At 41.5% G+C, this 19,699-nt stretch overlaps 1 protein-coding gene across 2 annotated transcripts in view; it reads right to left on the minus strand.

The window, feature by feature from the left end:
* Positions 1-239: 239 nt before the first annotated feature.
* IRAK3 (interleukin-1 receptor-associated kinase 3) overlaps positions 240-19,699 on the minus strand; it is a 47,488-nt gene continuing 28,028 nt past the window's right edge. For both annotated transcript variants that reach the window (XM_012735062.1, XM_004676520.2), the window contains exons 7-12: positions 18,954-19,068; positions 18,075-18,193; positions 3,610-3,811; positions 3,271-3,333; positions 3,018-3,182; positions 240-775 (exon numbers count right to left, since the gene is read on the minus strand). In XM_012735062.1, coding sequence (XP_012590516.1) covers positions 251-775; positions 3,018-3,182; positions 3,271-3,333; positions 3,610-3,811; positions 18,075-18,193; positions 18,954-19,068 — 1,189 coding nt within the window. In that variant the 3' untranslated portion in view covers positions 240-250. The remainder of the gene's footprint in view (positions 776-3,017; positions 3,183-3,270; positions 3,334-3,609; positions 3,812-18,074; positions 18,194-18,953; positions 19,069-19,699) is intronic.

Below are 19,699 nucleotides of genomic sequence, written 5' to 3' on the forward strand. Positions count from 1 at the left end.
ACTTTAAAATCTAGTCCCTTTTGGCAGGTTTTGGTTGTTTTGTTTGAAATTGAAGACTATCATTTTAAGAAAGACTCTTTAGCTTAGGTTTGATCAAAAGACAATTATCTTGATAAAACCATTGTTAAGGAACCAGGACTTGGGAACTGGGAAGGAAGGAAGGAATGGAATTGTCCAGACTGTTAGCCTGCATTCTGCCAGTCTTGGAATTTCTTTCAGAGACAGTGAGTTTTCAATCTGCTACCCACACTCAGATGCCTCCACAATGCTTGTTATTTTGTTCATCTTCAGGTGAAATTGATTCCTTTTCATACTGTTCACATTCAGTCCAGGAAAATGTGGAGGAACAGCTAGTCTCCACTGGCCTGCTCCGGTAAGAATGTCTGGGGGCTTCTGCAGCAGGAGCCATATTCAGATCATAGGCCCTTGAGTCCAGGGGTGAAGCTGCTTGCTTTGGAGAACACTTTGCTTCACAAGAAGAACTGGGCAAGTTGCAAGCATCCTCATTCCTCTGACACCTCATCTTTCTGTCAAAGCCCAGAAATGTAACTTCAGATTGGCTGCATTCAAAGGGGATTTTCTGAGTCATTCTATCTCTTCTAAACACTTTATCATGAGGCACTGAGCGATAACTCTGGTTTTCATCATCTTCTACTGGAATACTTGGTACGTTGTCCAAGAACAGAGGAGAAGGACATCGGAAGGACTTCAGTGAGGTGGGAGGATCTTGAGCAAAATGTAATCTGGCTTGAGTACTTTCAAGTGTATTTAGGACCTAGTTAATCAAGAAGCAAATATTAAGTTAAACTTGAATAACCTTTCCTCTTGTCTCTTTTCTGTCTATCTATTGAGGAAGATCTTTTATTTTGGGAAATAAACCAACTATAGAATTTTTAGTTAGAAGGTATTATAGATTTGCTAGACTTCTTCACTTTAATGAGAAATTAAGTGACCTGTAGCAAAATATATAAGCTAATTACCAGGTGACTGACTTTAGGTTTACATTTGTCCAATTATGTCGTGACCCCAGAAAGTTCTACATTTTTAACTGTAAAATGTACCTTTATATGTGGAGAATTAGAGGGGTTTGGAGGATGATGAGCCTAATTTTTAGGTCTCAAGTGCCAGAGTTATCTAGTGGAGTTTTCTTAAAAATAACCTAAACATTGTATCCAAAGGTATGATTGGGCTGGGGGTCTGTATTCTTTAAGGAATATGTATTTTAAAACCTCCCCAATTGATTTGCATGTGCAGCCTGAATTGAGAATAACACATGCATCAAATATATATGTGTGTATATATGTATAACAAAACATTTTCACATACATTGCTCATTTAATCCATGTAATCAACATTATTACTTTCATTTTATACATAACAAAATGACCTGTTACCTGACCTCAGATCTCCTAGTTCCCGATTTCATGTTCTCTCCATTATATATCTTACAACTCTTTTCTGGGTTCAGGATTCCAGGGCATACAGCACTTACTGGTGGTGTCAGCCCTAGAATGCAGTTTTCCTGACCCCCTGGCTAGTGTCCTTTATATTCTGATTATGTCAACTCCACATTGGCTTGTAGGCTCAGTATAAAATCCAAACTTTTAGGATGGAATTCATGTTGTTCTATCACCTGGAAACTTGTATTATTTTCACCACCTCAGCTTTTCCTTCAAACCTACCCCACTTCTATGATGCTGAAAACACCCACAATCTTTGAGCTAATGAACCCATCACCTGTAAGTCTTGCCATATTTAGATTTTCTCTGCCTAGAATGTATTTCCAGGATTACTACTGCCTAAATCCAATCTATTCTTCAAATCAGTGTTTAGCTGGCATCAAGAAGCTTCTTTGACTTCCATAGGCTGGGAAGTATTCTGACTCTGTGCCCCCTTACCAGCCCAGGGACCCATCCATAATTATGCTAAGTTTTCTGCACTGAAATTCCATGTTACCAATCTACTCTCCCATTGGATTGAAAGCTTTTGGGACGCAACTGTATCTTGATCACTTTTGTGTCCTTGGTGACTGGTACAAAGTCTGTCTCATGCTAAGTAGGCACTAAATAAATATTTGTTTAAAAAAATCAATTATCAACAAAAATACAAATGGATTGTCCAATCAAAAGACAGATGGGCAAGTTAAAAAAAATCAATAAGGAGATACTTAATAGTTCTGGATCTGGGACCCTTCCTGGAGGCACAATGGGTTAAGGCGCAACACTTTGAAGCTAGCCCCAGCCACTTTGGCATGAGTTTGATCCCCAGCCAGGGAGTGACCCACATGGCACAGCAGACCTTTCCTGTCTCCCCGCTGCTCCACTCAGCAGTGTACCTGATCAATCTGCTTGCTCTGCTCCCCACTCTATCTCTGGTGAATCCTCTCATTGTTCCTGCACCTCTGGCCTATACCCCAGTTCTGTATTCAAAAATGAAGAATCTTTTTTTTTTTAAAGATTTATTTATTTGTTCATACAGAACTGGGGTAGAACTGGGGTACAGGTCAGAGGCTCAGGGGTGGCAAGAGGCTTCACCAGAGACAGAGTAGGGAGCATAACAGGCAGATTGGCGAAGTGCAATGCTGAGGGGAGCAGCGGGCAGGTCAGGAGAGGTCTGCCGCACCATATGGTCACCTCTGAGGTAGGCAGGGATCAAACTCATGCTGAAGTGGCTTTAGATTCTCAGTGCTGTTCTTTAACTCGCTGTGCCACCAGGGAGGGCCAAAATGAAGAAATCTTAAAAAAAAATAGCTTTGATCTATTAATGAATGCTAAATAAAATATTCTTTCCAAGTTATTCACTTTTTTTTTGCAGTGTTCTTGCTTCTACTAGTAAAGACTTTTTGACTCCTTATTGGAGGTGACTTTTTAATCTGGCAAAGTTATTGTGCTAGAATTTTCTGTTTGGAGCTGGATTTGTCTCATTGATAAACAATTCACTTAGATACACAATTCATTCAACTTAGCTTCCCATGGTTCTATGGGCTCAGTTTTGAATAAAAACAGGTCGATACGCACTTCATCCATCGATGGTCTCAATTTTGCCCGCATTGCTGCACACTGTCCTGCCAAAAAGAACAGCTTGGCAGAGAAATTTCGAGGGCCAGGATCCACTTTCTTATCCAGAAATGAGAGACATGCATCGAGGCCTCTCTTCTCCATCAGTTCCATAATGAGATCCCTCTAGGAAGAGAAGAAGACAAACTCACTATATAGAACTCTGTCAGAAAAATAACCAAGAAACAAGTGCAGAGATAAAGACAATGCTTACCAGCTGGGTATGTTTTGGATCATCTAACACCACTTTGTAACCTGTGAGAACTTCCATGATTACCTACAAAGAAATAAAGAAAGTTAGCTATGAATGTTAGCTAGTTAATTAGTTAGTTAATTAGTTGCAACAATTAACCATAAGACTGATAACAATGAATACAGTTCATTTCAATGAATGACTTTGTATTTTATTACTGAATGACACAAATTCATGTACAAGACAATGAATAACAAAAAAATCGGTAAGTCCAAAAGCTAAAACTCTTGGGAAATGCCTAGAACTTAAAGCCTCCCTAGCAACAAAAGCCGCTTTTGTAAACCAGCAGTTGGTACTCACAATTCCAAAGCTGTAGACATCTGTTTTAACAGACAGCTTGCCTTGCCTGATATACTCTTCTGGCATGTACCATAGGTGTCTACTGTTGCTGTTGGTCATGCTTATTATGGTAGAGCTCTGGTGTTCTAGGTGGGGTCGCAAGTGTGCCATGGCAAAGTCAGTCAGTTTGGGTTGAAACTGATCATCCAAAAGTATGTTTGCACTAAAATTGTGATCAAGGACAAACAAGACAAAACATGATAAAGACATTTCAGCGAAAACCAGGACAAGCTCATCCACACTGCATTGTCCCACCCCGACGGCTTTCTTGTCTTTGAGTCTCATTTAAAATATAAAGATCTGCCGAGGCAAAGTGTTTGGAGTGAGTTTTTGCTGTTTATCACATAAAAATCTTAATAATCACTTAGCACCTTGTTTAAGGGGAAGCGGCAGCTTACTCTGACCTCTAAAAGGGCTGTCAGAGAGGGTTGGGAGAGGTAAGTCAAGAGGGAGTCACATTTCACCTGGCACACTGACTGGACTGTTGACCGGTGGCTCCACCCTGGAGTGTCAGTGTGAAATGAAGAACTCACAGAACTGATGTGGAGACAATGACAAAACTATTGCCTGGCACACAGTGATGCTGGGAAATGGTTACTAAGATAACAATTAGTAATTAGTCATTGATACTGGTAAAGAGGGGGGTGAACCACTAGAGAACTATCTACTTCTCAATTTTACTTAGTACTGTTACAAGGTTGCTTTTCATCTCCTGAAGTAGAACTTCTAACACTAGATCTGCCTATCCAAAATACCAAGTGGTATATCTATAGTATCACACACTATTTACCAAAAGTAATAATAGCTACAACACAAAACCAACTATACAAAAACAAAAACAAAAAAAAAAAACTCTTAGGTTTCTTCATTTGGAGAACAATGTTGACTCTTCTGACAGACCTCTGAAGGTTGAGGGTATGCTAGATCCAGATTCTCCTCCTCCCCAGCCCTAGATGAGGACAGGAATTTTGTGCATGATGACTTCTTCCACAGATGTGTGTTCCACTTGCCAGATGAAGTCTGGGACTCTGGAGATGCACTGCTCATTCAGGCTGCTGGGTATTTCGAGGAGGGGTTTGCCAGGAGCTGAGGTAGCAGACAAGCGCATTACCTCTCCTCACCAGGACGCAAGCTTCTGCCCCTCAGCTTCCCGTAGGGAGAACCTGGCTTTCCTTTCCACGCCCCCAGCCTGCTTCAGCACAAGGGGAAGGCAGGGATGCCCCGAATGTCAGATTCAGCGTCAAACATCTAACCCTTGGCTTCCTCTACCCCAGCGATAAAGAAGGTCTAAAATCCTAAGTTAAAATGCCAGAACCTTTAGAAGGTCAAACGCTGAAGCTACAAAACATTAGAATCCCTGAAGAATTGATCTTTTCTAAATAGAAAAGAAAAAAGCCACAACAGTAACAAAACCCAGAAGTTAACCAATTTATTTGACCTTCAGCAAAAAGGCGGAAGCTTCCGACAACTGGTGAATCATGCTTCTCGAGGAGGCAGAGGTGAGCTGGGTAACCACGATGTGTTACGAAGTAAAACCACAGAGGACATGGGGTCAGTGAGAGGCCGTCAGTAAGAATGTGAAGTCGTTCTAGGGCTCTGCAGTTACACTTTGAATAATGATATTTGGTGAAAAGACAAGTTGTTTACCAGCAGACTTTAGGGTATGACATAAATTTTGAGTCCAGTGATTTACTCTGTTCTAAATAGAGGTTAATGTTAGCTGAGGAAGAGGGATGTTTTGTTTTAGGAACGTGGGAATTGGAAAAGGCCCTTCAACAATCAATTCTACCCTAATTCTTTCCCCTACTTCAATCTTAAATAGAATGTTCAAACATAAAGTGACTTCAGCTATCAAGCAGGTCAACAGAAAAGGTTTATCCTATGGGGGTGAAAAAAGACTAACAAAATAAAGACAAGATAAAATACCTCCAGGCCTCCCTGGTGGTACAGAAGCTATGGTCTCGGTCTCCCGGCTGTCAAGCTACTGCCAGCCATTGCACTGAAGCATGGGTTCCATCCTCCACCAGGGAGCTGTCTGCATGGTGCAGTGCACCTCTACTATCCCGCCTGCTGCTCCCCGCTCTGTCTCTGGTGAATCCTCTCACTCCCCCGCCCCCCACCTCTGGCCTGCAGGTTCTTGTATGCATAAATAAAATAAACCCTTTTTGAAAAAGGTAAAATACCTCCGTGATCCACACTTTCAGTTTTGGTATTATATAACCTACTTCTAAGCTTTCCCACAAGGCTACCCACTGAAACAAAGTAGCCATCACTTAGCTCCACAATGCTTCTACCAGAAGGTCCAGAGGTGGTAACACATGGAAGAGATGGGGAAAATTTTACACCACGTGTATTTATACCCTGAAGCTGAGTTTATAACTTAATCTCTTAATTGCTGGGGGGCTCTAAGGCAACTCTTTTTGGAAACCCGAAGCCCCTAAATCAAAACTTTGAGTTGATTTATTTGCTTACCAGTTTATTTCCTAATTTAATTGAAGCTTTCAGGTCTTAAATATAAAGTAAGATGATAGACTGAGATTGTAATTATACAGGGTTTGAATTTAAGTGCAAATACCACATTTGACAAGTAAGCCCATGATTGGTTTGTAAAGATATATATTAAAGAGGCTTGGGGGGAGTTACTGGTGACAGTGGTCTCTCTACTGAGTTCCTGGCAACTCTCAGAAAAAGTCTGACTCCACTCAACTGGCTGCAGAGACGGAGGACCCACTGGCTTCTCCATGACAATAATGGCAACAGGACACCTTGCTCCGTGTCAATGCTGTTCCAACGCCAAAATATCTCCCTGAAGGAGTCTTCCCATGCCAGATGACCCAGTTTCTCTGGGAACTTGCTGGAACCCTCCCCGCTTTTAATCATGCAGGGCATTTGGCCCTAAGTATGAAGCTGAAGCCCTTCTTCCCTGCTTGGATTATGGGGCTTACAATTTCTTCCTCTTTCTTTCCCACTGAGCCAGGCAGACTCAGAGACAGTGTTAAAGCTTATTTTTGCTCTACGGGTGAGTCTAGGTCATCTGTGCAGACTCTCAGTCAACAACCAGTATTTCTCCATTAAATAACCAAATTAGACAAAGCAGCAGCAGCTCTCTGCCCACCTGTGACTGTGTAGATGCCTCCTTTTTCCTTTCTCCTTTTCCTAATAAACCTGTCCCTTTAACATGTAAACAAATGAATACCAAATTAGTACAACTTCACCAAGTTCTTGGTTTCCTTATAGCTCAAAAGATCTGATAGTGCTTACTGCACAGGGAGGATATAAATAGTAAGTAAGAAAAATCAAGGAGGCTTGGTACATAGGTTGGGTCTCCAAATGTGTTTTGGAAGATGTAGGCTGGCCATTGTCCATCTTACACCCACCACCTTAGTTCAGAATCCCAAGGAACTTGGTAGGGGATCTCTAGAAGTTCAAGAACACTAACTTAAAGCAACAAAAGTCCAGGAGACTGCAGAATGAGCCTGGAACTGGAGGACACTTGGGTGAGTAGGTGTTAGGGTATCAGTTGCATCTCAGAATAATTCCACATATGTTCTAGAAGAACTGGATTAAAACAACATTTCCAGATATTTTACGACAATATGCAGAAAACAATAGTTTGGTGTGTGTGCGTGCAAGCATTCATGTATCCGTGTGTATAAATAAGTGAATGTGACACTTCACTTGTGAAGTGTGGTTGTGAATAGGATTAGGATGGGAAATTTTAAATTAGGTAATATTGAAATATTCTGTCAACACTTAGAAAAATGAACATATTTGGATGTCTTATTTATTTACGTTTTAAAAGACAGGTTTATTAGGGGAAAGAGAAAGAAAAAAAAAAAGAAGCACCTGCATGGTCATGGGTGTAGCGAAGCTGCACTGTTAAGGTATTTTAGAAGAAGGAACACAGAGAGAGAAAATGGTAAAGTCTGTGGAGAAAAATTGCTTCTAATAATGTTTCTAAAAACAAAAATAGATTTTTGAAGAGGAGGGTAAGAAAGAGGAGAAGGGGCCCCTCCCTGGTGGCGCAATGGGTTAGGACACAGCACTGCAAGCCAGCTGCAGCTGCTCCAGTGAGAATTTGATCCCCCGCCCTGGAGGTGACCCACATGGTCCTGACCTGCCCACTGCTCCCCTCAGCAGGGTACTTCATCGATCTGCTTGCTCTGCTCCCCACTCTGTCTCTGGTGAGTCCTCTCACTGCCCCTGCACCTCTGGCCTGTACCCCAGTTCTGCATGCATAAGTAAATACATCTTTTAAAAAGAGAGAGGAGGATGGTTAATAAAAGGAACAACCAACCAACCACGCAGACAGCATTTCCCATAGGCACTGCCATTCCTGCAAAACCCTGAGCTGGACACATCAGGTGTAAAGGGCGAAAGCAGAGGGGGCTTGGTATAGATGTCCCTGTTAGAGGAAGGGGCCAGTCTGTGGCTCCTTATCCTTCCCAACCATCCCATCATGCTCGCTCCTCACAAAGAGAGTTTACCATGTGCTTATGGCCATGCATCTTTGATCAATTTCCATTTTTAAAAATTCATTTTTAAGCAAGTGACTTTTTCCTTCTTTCCCAGATCACTTCCCATATCTGAAAACTGTTTAACCTGACAGGAGATAAACAGCAATAGTGATGAGAGACATGGTCTTATAGGAAAGATTAGAAATGATCACCGAGATTATCTCTTCATTTTGGAGATAAACAGGAATGAATGCCTGGATGAAAAATGTCAACAATAAAATGCTTTTCAACTTAAAATCTTTCATAAATGTGAAAACAATTATGCTTGCTAAGGAGTAGGATGGAAATAAGATTTACTGCTTTCAGATGCTTTTATATGATCCTGTAAATTCAAAAACATTTTCTTTTTCCAAATAAAATGTGAGGGTCTTTTGCCAAGAACAGAGACGTCAACTCTTCAAGATTCTTCTCTTTGAATCCCTTTCCTTCTCGAATTCCACCATCTGGAAATGAATTTTGTTTTTATAACATTCTCTTTGAAGAGTTCAAATTACTAAGATGTTTTTGGGCTAACTAAATCACCAGACTTCTTGAAAATACCTTTGAAATGTGGGCTTGGTTACCTCCTTGGGTGTTCTGCAGCTGTGTCCTTGACAGCATCTTCCTTAGAACACTATTTACTCTCACTGCTGGAACAAGCAAAGGGTCCCAAAGCAGACCCCGGGTCTAATCTTCCCCTTAACTTCCATTGCCTACTGCCATTTTGACTAGACGTCAACATTTCCAAATGCTTATTATTTTTCCTCCTCCTGCCCAAATATCCTGGTCTTTGCCTATGAATCCAACATAATCCTAGAATCCCAGTTAGGCATCCTTAATTGTTGGATTTGCACAAATGTGGCTTTGCTTGTCCTTTTCCCATCTACAGACAGATGACAGAGGCAAGTTACTAACCTCTGTCTCAGCCTTCTCCTTTGCAAATAACGAGTTATTCAAGAGGTTTTTATGTCTGGCCTAAAGCTCTCTGGCTTCCACTGAGTTCTTTAACCTGGGTTGGGTCTACCAACGCCCTCAAAGTATTAGTGCTTACCCATGCAGTTTGAATGAACTGTGCTTTTTGTTGCTTGGGGGCTTTCTTCATGCTGTTTCCCTCCCCCTCTTCGCCTTACTTTTTTTTTTTTTTTTAAAGATTTATTTATTTGTGCATATACAGAACTGGGGTACAGGCCAGAGGCTCAGGGGTGGCGAGAGGATTCACCAGAGACAGAGTGGGGAGCAGAACAGGCAGATCGACGAAGTACACTGCTGAGGGGAGCAGCGGGCGGGTCAGGAGAGGTCTGCCACGCCATGTGGTCACCTCTGGGGCAGGCGGGAATCAAACTCATGCGGAAGTGGCTTTAGCTTCTCAATGCTGTGCTTTAACCCGCTGCGCCACCAGGGAGGGCCTCACCTTACTTTTATCCAAATACTTTTCCAAAGGATTTCTTCCAAAAACTTTTCACTCAACTACCCCGAATTCCAGGGATCTTCTCTTCCTATTGTACAGTATGCCTTATACCATTGTGCCTTCTCTTACTAAACTAGATTATATTGTTTGCAGAAGTATAATGCTGAAGCTCTAGAAGATACCAGATAAGCATGTGTTGATCTAATCAGTTAGAAGAAGCTGAAACCATGAGTAGCCTTTAGGAATGGCATCAAAGTGATCCAAGTGTTGCCAAGACAATCTCCAGGATTCTAAGCAAACATCACTGATTGAATCCAGAATGCATCGACCCCAGATTCCTTTTCAACACAGCACTGGAAAATCGACCGAGAAAGAGAGGTTGTAAGAGAATTGACTTGACATCTCCCTATAATGACTTCTTTTTAAGATGAGGTAAATGAGATCCATATGGGTGATGTCTTATCGTATGCAAAGAGCTTAAAATGCACAATAGCAGGACAAGGACTAAAGCCTAGACCTTCTTTCCTGTTCAGTTCCTCTTTCAATTTACTGAAATCAAGGAAAAGAAATACCTTTTTACTCAGCTACTCATAAAACATTCAAAACTGTTGATGATAATGCAGAGATGAAATACACTTTTCTCTTTATCTTTTTTAGCTACTTACAGGTCACTTAATGACACAATCATTCATGGGAAAGAAGATTTTTGCTCAAAATAAATTCTTATAATTAATCACACCCAAATGCAGCTCTGAAAATGTGCTATGCAAAGTTCCAAGGATAGGCTTGACTCCAGGAGGTGAGTCTCCACTAGTGAGAAATTATAATTGGTTGTTAAACCCTAGATTTTATATAAATGGTGTCACTTCGTTACGGGGTAGCCCAAGTGGACTTGGGCTGCCTGTCTGTGGGGCCTCACCAGGGCGCTCAAACTGTAATTTTCTGCAGGTACACACAAAAGGGTAATGGGTTTACTTACAAAAAGGAGAAAGGAAAAGGAAACAACCCAGGGAAAGAGAGAGGCATACAAAGTAGCTGGAATGCTTTACCAGCATGGCTAACTTGGAGCTCTAAGTCCCAAACTAAGGCTGCTAGCCCGAGTCACACAGTCGGAGAGCAGTTGCTCCAGAGAGAGAGAGAACCGTTACCTCTCTAGAGGGTCAGTTGGAAAACCGCTCTCTATTTATACCCCAAAGTCCCAGAATTCCAGCTTAGCTCCGCCCTTGGGTCCTCACAGTTCTCTCCTTGGTGCTGCTGGGAGTTGTAGTTTTCCAATCACTGGAGTAGCAGATGGAATCCAGAAAGCTGGAGTAGGGGTGGAGTCCACAAGACTCTGCAGAGTTCTTTTAGGACATCCCCTTAACAACCTCATCATCACACCCTAGGAGGAGTACAGTAGTAACCTGACTGGTTTTAGACAAGGAGACAGGAGACCAAGCCTCATGAAAATGAAGTGACTCAGGTCACTCTGCTAGAAGTATTTGAATAGGGATTTGTGTTGAAATCTATTTGGCCCCCAACCCACCAGGATAAAAATGAGTTCACATGGGATGCTTGTTGAAAGGAAAAGGACCCAGAAAAGATTGGAGGGAGGGTGTTTCTGGGAACAAGCATTTCAGGAGCTTGCTTAAGGTTTGTGCTCAGGTGAGCAGCTCTCTGGAGCTTCTGTCTAACCTTGGGAGTTACCCTCACTCCTGAGATGATCAGGGTAAAGATTGGCCTGGATTTTACATGGGGTCATCTCATTTTCTTGTCACAACCCTTGGATGTGTGAGAATAAAGCACAGTACAAAAGCAGGTGAGTTCAATATCACAGAATTTGAAAGCAAGACATCCAATTTGAAATCATCACAATTGGTGTTGATGCAGGAGAGTCCATTGGGCTGTAGGCGTGAGGCAGAAAGCAAGGCAGAAACCCCTCCAGGGTTACCTGAGCATCCTCAGTAACAGAGCCCACACTATTTTGTTTTGCAAAGATAAAAGGTGTTGCTCAGGGTTTGGGCACCAGACTGCTGAAAAAGTATTGACAATCTCAAACTATTTAAGTGAAATAGTTTGAATGTAACTTCAATGAAATAAAATTTCTTTTCAATTAATGAAACATAATAAAATGAAGGTTTTAAGTGAAAAATTAACTCAAATTATTATATAAGCTATTTAGAAAACCACAAAGATATAAGATTATCAAGCTTCTTTATAAATAGAACTAATAATAAAGAATAAATAAAAGAAAAACTTTAGCATATCAGTTAGTAACTCAAGACTCTGGGCATTTCTGACTACTTGTCTTGAGATAGAAAGGTCTGATGCCAAGTTGTTTTTCCTAATACAATTTATCTTTCTTATCAGAGTAAAATATAGTCCTTAAATAAAAGTTTTAAAAACAGTGGAAGTAAAAAATAAACCATTAGGGCCTCCCTGGTGGTGCAGCGGGTTAAAGCACAGCACAAAGAAGCTAAAGCCACTTCAGCAAGAGTTCGATCCCCGCCCCGGAGGTGACCCACATGGTGCAGCAGACCTCTGCTGACCCGCCCACTGCTCCCCTCGGCAGTGTACTTCGTCGATCTGCCTGTTCTGCTCCCCACTCTGTCTCTGGTGAATCCTCTCACCCTCCGCATCTCTGGCCTGTACCCCAGTTCTGTATGAATAAATAAATAAATCTTTAAAAAAAAAACACAAGGCCCTCCCTGGTGGCACAGAAGGTTAAAGCACAGCACTGAGAATCTAAAGCCGCTTCCGCATGAGTTCGATTCCCGCCTGCCCCGGAGGTGACCACATGGCACAGCAGACCTCTCCTGACCCGCCCACTGCTCCCCTCAGCAGTGTACTTCGTCGATCTGCCTGTTCTGCTCCCCACTCTGTCTCTGGTGAATCCTCTCACCCTCCGCATCTCTGGCCTGTACCCCAGTTCTGTATGAATAAATAAATAAATCTTTAAAAAAAAAAAAAACACAAAAAACTCTGTAGTCTCTTTATTTAAATAAAATCTTACAGGCCCCCCCTTGTGGCGTAGCGGGTTAAAGCACAGCACTGAGCATCTAGGGCTGCTTCTGCATGAGTTCGATTCCCGCCTGCCCAGGAGGTGACCACATGGCGCGGCAGACCTCTCTTGACCCGCCTGCTGCTCCCCTCAGCAGTGTACTTCATCGATCTGCCTGTTCTGCACCCCACTCTGTCTCTGGTGAAGCCTCTCACCACCCCTGAGCCTCTGGCCTGTACCCCAGTTCTGTATGCACAAATAAATAAATTTTTAAAAAATATATAAATAAATAAATAAATAAAACCTTACTGATATTTGGTTATAATTGTCACTCTATACTACTTCAGTTTGACTTTTTTCACTGAATCTCAGTAGTGAACATTATATAATTTCGTACTGTTAAAATATTTAACACCAAAAGGTGTGTGATAGGTTCTTCTGTGACTCATGAGTTTGAAAACACAAATGCAGAAAGAAAGAAATATCTTCCATTCCTCACTCCAACAAAACAGAGCCCCTACTTACTCATAGAAAAAGGTCACCATTAACACATTTTGAGATGTCATTTTTGAACCAGTTTTCAGGGTTTTACAATAAATTAAAAGAAACTGCCTTTCCTCACAAAGATTTAGAAAATTAATACAATACAGGCCAAGCAGTAGGGATTTTAGATCTTCCTAAAAGCACTACACAGTGCATAGAGTATCTGAGTCTCAGGGAGGCCCAAATTTAGAGTGAAGTGAAGGATTCATTTAACATAAATTCAGGAAGGTAACCTGGGTCAGCCAATTCATGGCTCACCAAGACTGCTGGGGAATGAATGCCATCAACATCTGACAGATGTTCAGTGCCCTGAATAAATGAGTTGGTCTCATTCCAGTTTCAAGGGAACAGGTGTACACATCACCAAAGGAAAGGAAGAGGGAACATTTACTGTTATAGTTGGCACTAATTAATATCTCTGTTGGCAGGCTCAGGAGAAAGGCCCAGAGTTCCGTGGTTATGAAAAGGTCTGATTTGTTCTGGGACAGACGGGACACACTAATAAGCCCTTGGGAAACCATAGTTCTCAAATAAATTCTCAGAGCCCTGAGGCTGCACACCCAAAGTCTCCTGGGTGGGTGCATGCTATAGACGGTTATGTCTTTGAACCCTTTGGGAAACCCAAAAAGAAAATAGTCTTGAGTAACCACTTTGGTACTATTTAAAAAAAAATATTGAGTTGCATTTTCAGTTTAAATCCTGCATTTCTGTGAAGTTCTCTCTCTGATCAGATCTCTTGTTATTCTGTATCTGCATCACCTGTTAGGCATTTTGTTCAGTGTGTTAATTAAATGATTTTATAGTTTGTCACATCCAAAGTACCCTGGGATGTTGGCCTAAAAGAACTGGCTTTCCATTGGAAGGAAAACTAAGAGACTCTAGAACCTTTTTATTTCCACTTCTACCCCAGAAAAGTTTGAGAGTCTCTCTTGACTGCTTAATTTATGAAACCTGGGTCTTTAGCCTAGTAAACAGTCAAGATGATAGCCAACACCCTACCCACCACAACCCTTACTCCTCCGCATTCTCATTTTGCTTTATTTCCAACCTTATCTTTTCCTGTTCAGTCAACCAACCTGTCTTCTTTTGTTACACTTGGCAATTCTTTACTCTGTTCCCTTAAACTATCACCTAAACCAGGAATCTTCTCTCCCTTTCTCTCAACCAATCCAATGCCATAACCCATCTCCTCGAAGACTTTGCTTGGAACAATCTACTTAGAAGAATTCTTTTGAGACCAGTCATGCCTTGGGCATATTCACTGTTGCATAATATACTTTCTGCTTTGTGTTACATCTCTGATCACCAGATGAAGTCTTCAAGGATAAGGCACTGACAGTCCAAATCTTTCCCTCCTTTTGGCTAATACAATGCTCTGTGCACCAGGGATATTCCACAATTATTTGTGAACTGAAATCAATGTGATTTTCAAAATAGGTTTCAATAAACATGTTAATAAAGAAATGATTCTTCTTAAAATAAAGCTTAGTTTATAGTTCCACTTTTCAAACACAATAAATTGATCATGGAGGTAAATGTTAGAGAATTGTTCTGTCTCCTCATACTCCAAAGTCATATGTTGAAGTCTTAGTCCCTACACTTATGTATTGGGAGTTGAGGCCTTTGTAGGGTGACTAAGGTGTGAGAGGTCTGCATGAGTGGAATCAGTGTGAAAGATGCCAAACAGAGATTCCCTCACCCCATCCTCTATGTGAGGACACAGAGGAAAGACAGTAATGTAGGAATCAGAAAACAGGCCCCCAGCAGACACAGAATGGGTAGGCACCATGATCTTGGGCTTCCTGGTCTTTACAACTGTGGATGTAAATGCATAGTGTTTATAAGCTACCCATTTCATAGTTTTTGTTACAGCAGCCCAAAGGGAGAAGCAAAGAGACTGATTGGCCAGCACATTTTAGCCTCTGTCACTGCTACTCTTACTGCTTCTTCACCAATTGTAACAGGAGCTACCATTGATGAGTGAGAATTCTTTGCTAAGCACCATGCAAACCCTCTGCCATTTAACCCAGAGAGAGAGAGAGGTTGTCATTTTTTATTAGTAATTTTTACAGAGGGAAAAACTGGGGACTATAGAAGGTAAGCAATTTGCTCAGAAACATATGAAATGGAAAGTCAGTTTAAGTTAGATCTCTGATTTAATTAATAGTGGGCGCCGAAGTAAGAAGGGTAGGAAGCAGGAAAGGAACGGAAGAAGGGACATCATCTGGTTGGTTACCTTTTGCAGAGTGCCAGCCAGCCGGATCTCCCTGTCTTGCTGTGGTGGCTGCAGTGGTGCGGCCTGGATCCCTCTAAGCCAGCAACACTGCTACCCCAGACCAGAAAGGCTGCCTGCAAATTGCTCACCGCTAAGCCCAACCTGGCACTGCTGTGTCAACAAGTGATAGCCCCACTCAAGGCTGGTGGGGTGGGGGTGAAAAAACCCGAGCATCTTGTCTCACCTTCAGCTGTCTCTGAAGCCACCCCAGCTCAGTGCTCCGCCTGGCATCAGTTGAGGCGTCTGTTACAATACCCCAGCTCAATTCTCCAACTGCGCGACTCTGCCTTCCTTTCCTTCTCTCCTCCCTTACATTTGCTGGTCCAGAGGGCACTCCTACAAAATCTCCTGGAGGCAGATCTCTGCTTCTGAGCCTGGGAACCTGCCTGAACACACTAAGCAGGAAAGCAGAAATCAGGGCCTCAGCCTGTTGCCTGACCTGTTCCCAGGACCGAGATGTAGGAGAGACACAGCCAAATCTCCTGTAGTGTTAGCTCTGGAAAACCTGGGGAACACAGTGTGGCCTGGCTCTTCTGCCTGGCGCTTCCCTTCTCTGGGTGGTGGCTGTCCTTGACCCCTCTTCCATGAAGCACTAGAATCTGACACTTTCTGCCTCTCTTTCTTATCACAGTGCTTTTTTGAAAGGATTGAATAAGCCTGGTCAAAACACCCAAAAAACCTTATATAATGAATATGTTATTGCTTGGGACTTAAACTCATGCTATCTTAGAGTTTATTTATTTATTTATTAAAGATTAATTTATTTATGCATACAGAACTGGGGTACAAGCCAGAAGTGCAGGGGCAGTGAGAGGATTCACCAGCGACAGAGCAGGGAGCAGAACAGACCGACTGACGAAGTACACTGCTGTGGGGAGCAGCGGGTGGGTCAGGAGAGGTCTGCAATGCCATGTGGGTCACCTCCAGGGCTGGGGATAGAACTTGCACTGAAGAGGCTGCTGCTAGCTTGCAGTGCTGCATCCTAACCCATTGTGCCACCAGGGTCTAACCTTAGAGTTTAAATCAAAGAAGAGCATCAACCACAAAATTGCAGATTTTATGTATGATGGATAGGTATAGTTACTCAGGTGAAACATGCATTTGAGAACCTACTCTGCTGAACTGGTTGCAAGCTCGGTGGAACGGGATAGTTTTAGGGGTGGGGTAGCCATAAATCCCTCTGGATCTGACCACAGTGGCTAACTCCACTGAGCCTTGAGGTCTTTACTGGGTCTGTGACCCAGGTCCTGTGTGGTGTGCCCATTTTATGCTGATGCTGTGGTGCACTAGTAGTTGATGAACACACACTGCATCAGGAGCACACAGGTCCAGGGAGTTCTCCCCACTAAGTAAAAATCTAGTCTTTCCATGTGGAGGTCATTTCACTGGAGAAACAAAGAAGTAAGCAATCAGCCTCTCTTCTGTCAGCTCAAAAGCACACTAAAAGCTTTTTTCAATATCCTAGGAGACTGGGTCAGGAAAGACAGCAGCCTTTAAAATTCAGTCTTCCCTGCTATTCAGCAGAAGTATATTTCCCTACTTTTGGACAGGTCCTGATAAAAGGCTACAGGCAAAATTCACTGAGGGTGAGGTTGCTCCAGGGCAGTGAATAATTGCTGAATGATTCTTTATGTCCTTATGTCTACTGAAGAAAGATAGAAGATGTTTCTTCTGATTTTCTCAGGTCTCAATAATGAACAAAAGAATTTCTGCTTAGCTTGTCACAGATTAATATACAAAGCTAAGAGGCAGCTGGCTCAGTAGAATCAAGACGACACTGGAGACTCAAGGGCAAAGAAATCTAATTGCCATTTAGTATTGTTATCTTGCTACGAATCTTCACTTAAGTCACTTAACCTTTCTTTAAACCTCAGATTAAAAAAAAAGTGAGATCAGTATAGGTTCATTTCACAGCTTGCTAACGGGTTTAATTAATAAGATAACAGAACTGCCTATCTTATATTGTTCATTAACAACCCTCAAAGGTGGGGGCCTCCCTGGTGATGCAAGGGGTTAAGTCTCAGCACTATTAAGCTGTTGCCAGCCACTGCAGCACAAATTCAGTCCCTAGTGCCTGCTACTCCCCTCAGCAGTGGATTTCAGCAGATCTGCATGTTCTGTTACCCACTCTCTGGTAAACCCTCCCATCCCACTCCCCTCACCTCTGGCCTATATTCCAGTTCTTGTATGCCTGCATAAAAAATATTAATAGGCCTCCCTAATGGTGCAATGGACTAGAGCACAGTACTACAAAGCTGGCTGCAGCCACTGCAGCATGAGTTCAATCCCCAGCCCCAGAGGTGACCCACATGGTGCAGGAGATCTCTCCTGACCCGCTGCTCCCCTCAGCAGTGTACTTTGTCAATCTGCCTGTTCTGATCTCTGCTCTGTCTCTGGTGAATCCTCTCACCGCCCACGCACCTCTGAACTGTGCCCCAATCCTATATGCATAAGTAAATAAGTAAATATTTAAAGATTAAAAAATAATAATAATAATCCTCAAAGATAAGATAAACTTTCCTTTTGGCAGCCATAAATGTAGCTGTTTGAATTTAAAATACACACTTTCATTAAAAAAAGGCAAGATATTAAATTATTTAGATGAAAGCTAATTTATACACATAGTATCAGAGAAACTACATACAGTAAATAGTGTGAAGTCTGATTCACCTGTGTTGACTAAAGTGATCTGTAGATGAAACCTGAAGCTTCAGGATAATTTACCTTGATATACTGCCACAGATGACTGAGCATGGTTCCATGTTGTGCAAGTACTGAACAGCTTTGGATGCTCCTATTAATACATTGATTCGTATTTGCCAAGAGAGTGGAGTTGTTTTATCCTAGAAAACAATAGTAGTTAGCTTGGTTGCACTTTCTGAGTAAAACCATACATACATCGATTACTTAGAAGTATACCAGGATAGAAACTAATGATGAAGTGAAATGAGGTGGATAAAGCAACATTTTGATTTACTGTAACCTGTTTTAAATTCAGAATAGGGTTGCTACTACTGTTGAGAATGGTTCTGACCTTCTTCATAAACAATGGAAATGTCCAATAACTTTAGCTTAATCAAAATATTTTTAATATGTATAGAAATTGGTTGAATAAGATTTTAAAAATTATTTCTGGCACAGTAGTATGTGTAATTGAGACTAATTTGTTTCTATTGTCATGCTAACTGAAATTTAACATATTTGGGGACAATTTCCAAATATATCTTTCAAAAACATAAGAAATCATGGCATTTATTCAATCTCCTTTCTAGGGGATCTGTATCACCTTTTTACCTCTCTTTGGTATTGAAAGGTACTATTGTAAAGTTATGCAAGTAAAAATTATCTGGGCAATAGAAAGAATTGATGTAAAAAAACTGAGATAAGAAACCAATTAGAAGAATCTAGCAAATCTGTGTGGGTGTTTTTTGCAGGCCTTCTGAAAGAAACCAGCTTATGGAGAAGTCCTCTACCTTTTTGGGAAACCCACTTTCTAACCCTTCTTGTGAATCTGCATTAGTTTCTAGCTCTCAGAAGGTGTTCTCCACTCCCATAGGGCTCAGAAGGTCAGAGTATGTGGCAGAAAAAACAGATATGACTTACTACACACTGTAGCCTGTCAAAGAGTGATCCATTCCTCATATATGGATACACCAGACAGAACTTTTCAGTCTCTGTAAAATATGCAGCCAACTCTATTATGTTTGGATGACGAAACCTTGAAGCAAAAGATTTTTAAATCCATCAAACTGTTTATTCAAATGGGGGATAAACAACATTCTGGTTGGGTGCAGAATAGGTCTAAAGTCAAATATAGATTTGGCCAAAGGAAAAATAATTTCACTGGATACACGACACAGAAATGTCTTTCAAATTAGTCTCTAACAAACACTCATCAATATTTCATCGACTGTGATCATGAAGATGTAAATAAAATAACCAAATGTAGGACAGAAAATTTAAGAGAGTAAAGATTTCTTAAGATCTGGGGTGTTGGGAATTATGCAAAAAAATAGAAACACAATTTGATATGAATTTATTTTTACCAGCACAAATTTACTCAATCAATCAATAAAGAATATGCAACTGAAATTATTCATCTCATTGCTTTAGATATACATGTGTAAGTAAAGGCACCAAAACAAGAATTCAGAATACTGGTCATGCATCATTTATGAGTATTATGTCAGGTACCGTAGTAGGCACCACTCCCACAGCTAAAGCTTGTATTCTTATTAAAAATGCTGATTTACTTATGCTTGACTCTACTAATCCCATTTCAGACAGTATGCTCTAAGAAATAGGCTCTTTCTGACATTCACTATCAAATGGCTGAGAGGGGGGGACTG

Source organism: Condylura cristata, unplaced genomic scaffold, assembly GCF_000260355.1.
Source record: "Condylura cristata isolate star-nosed mole 26May11 unplaced genomic scaffold, ConCri1.0 scaffold00004, whole genome shotgun sequence".
Taxonomy (NCBI): Eukaryota; Metazoa; Chordata; class Mammalia; order Eulipotyphla; family Talpidae; genus Condylura; species Condylura cristata.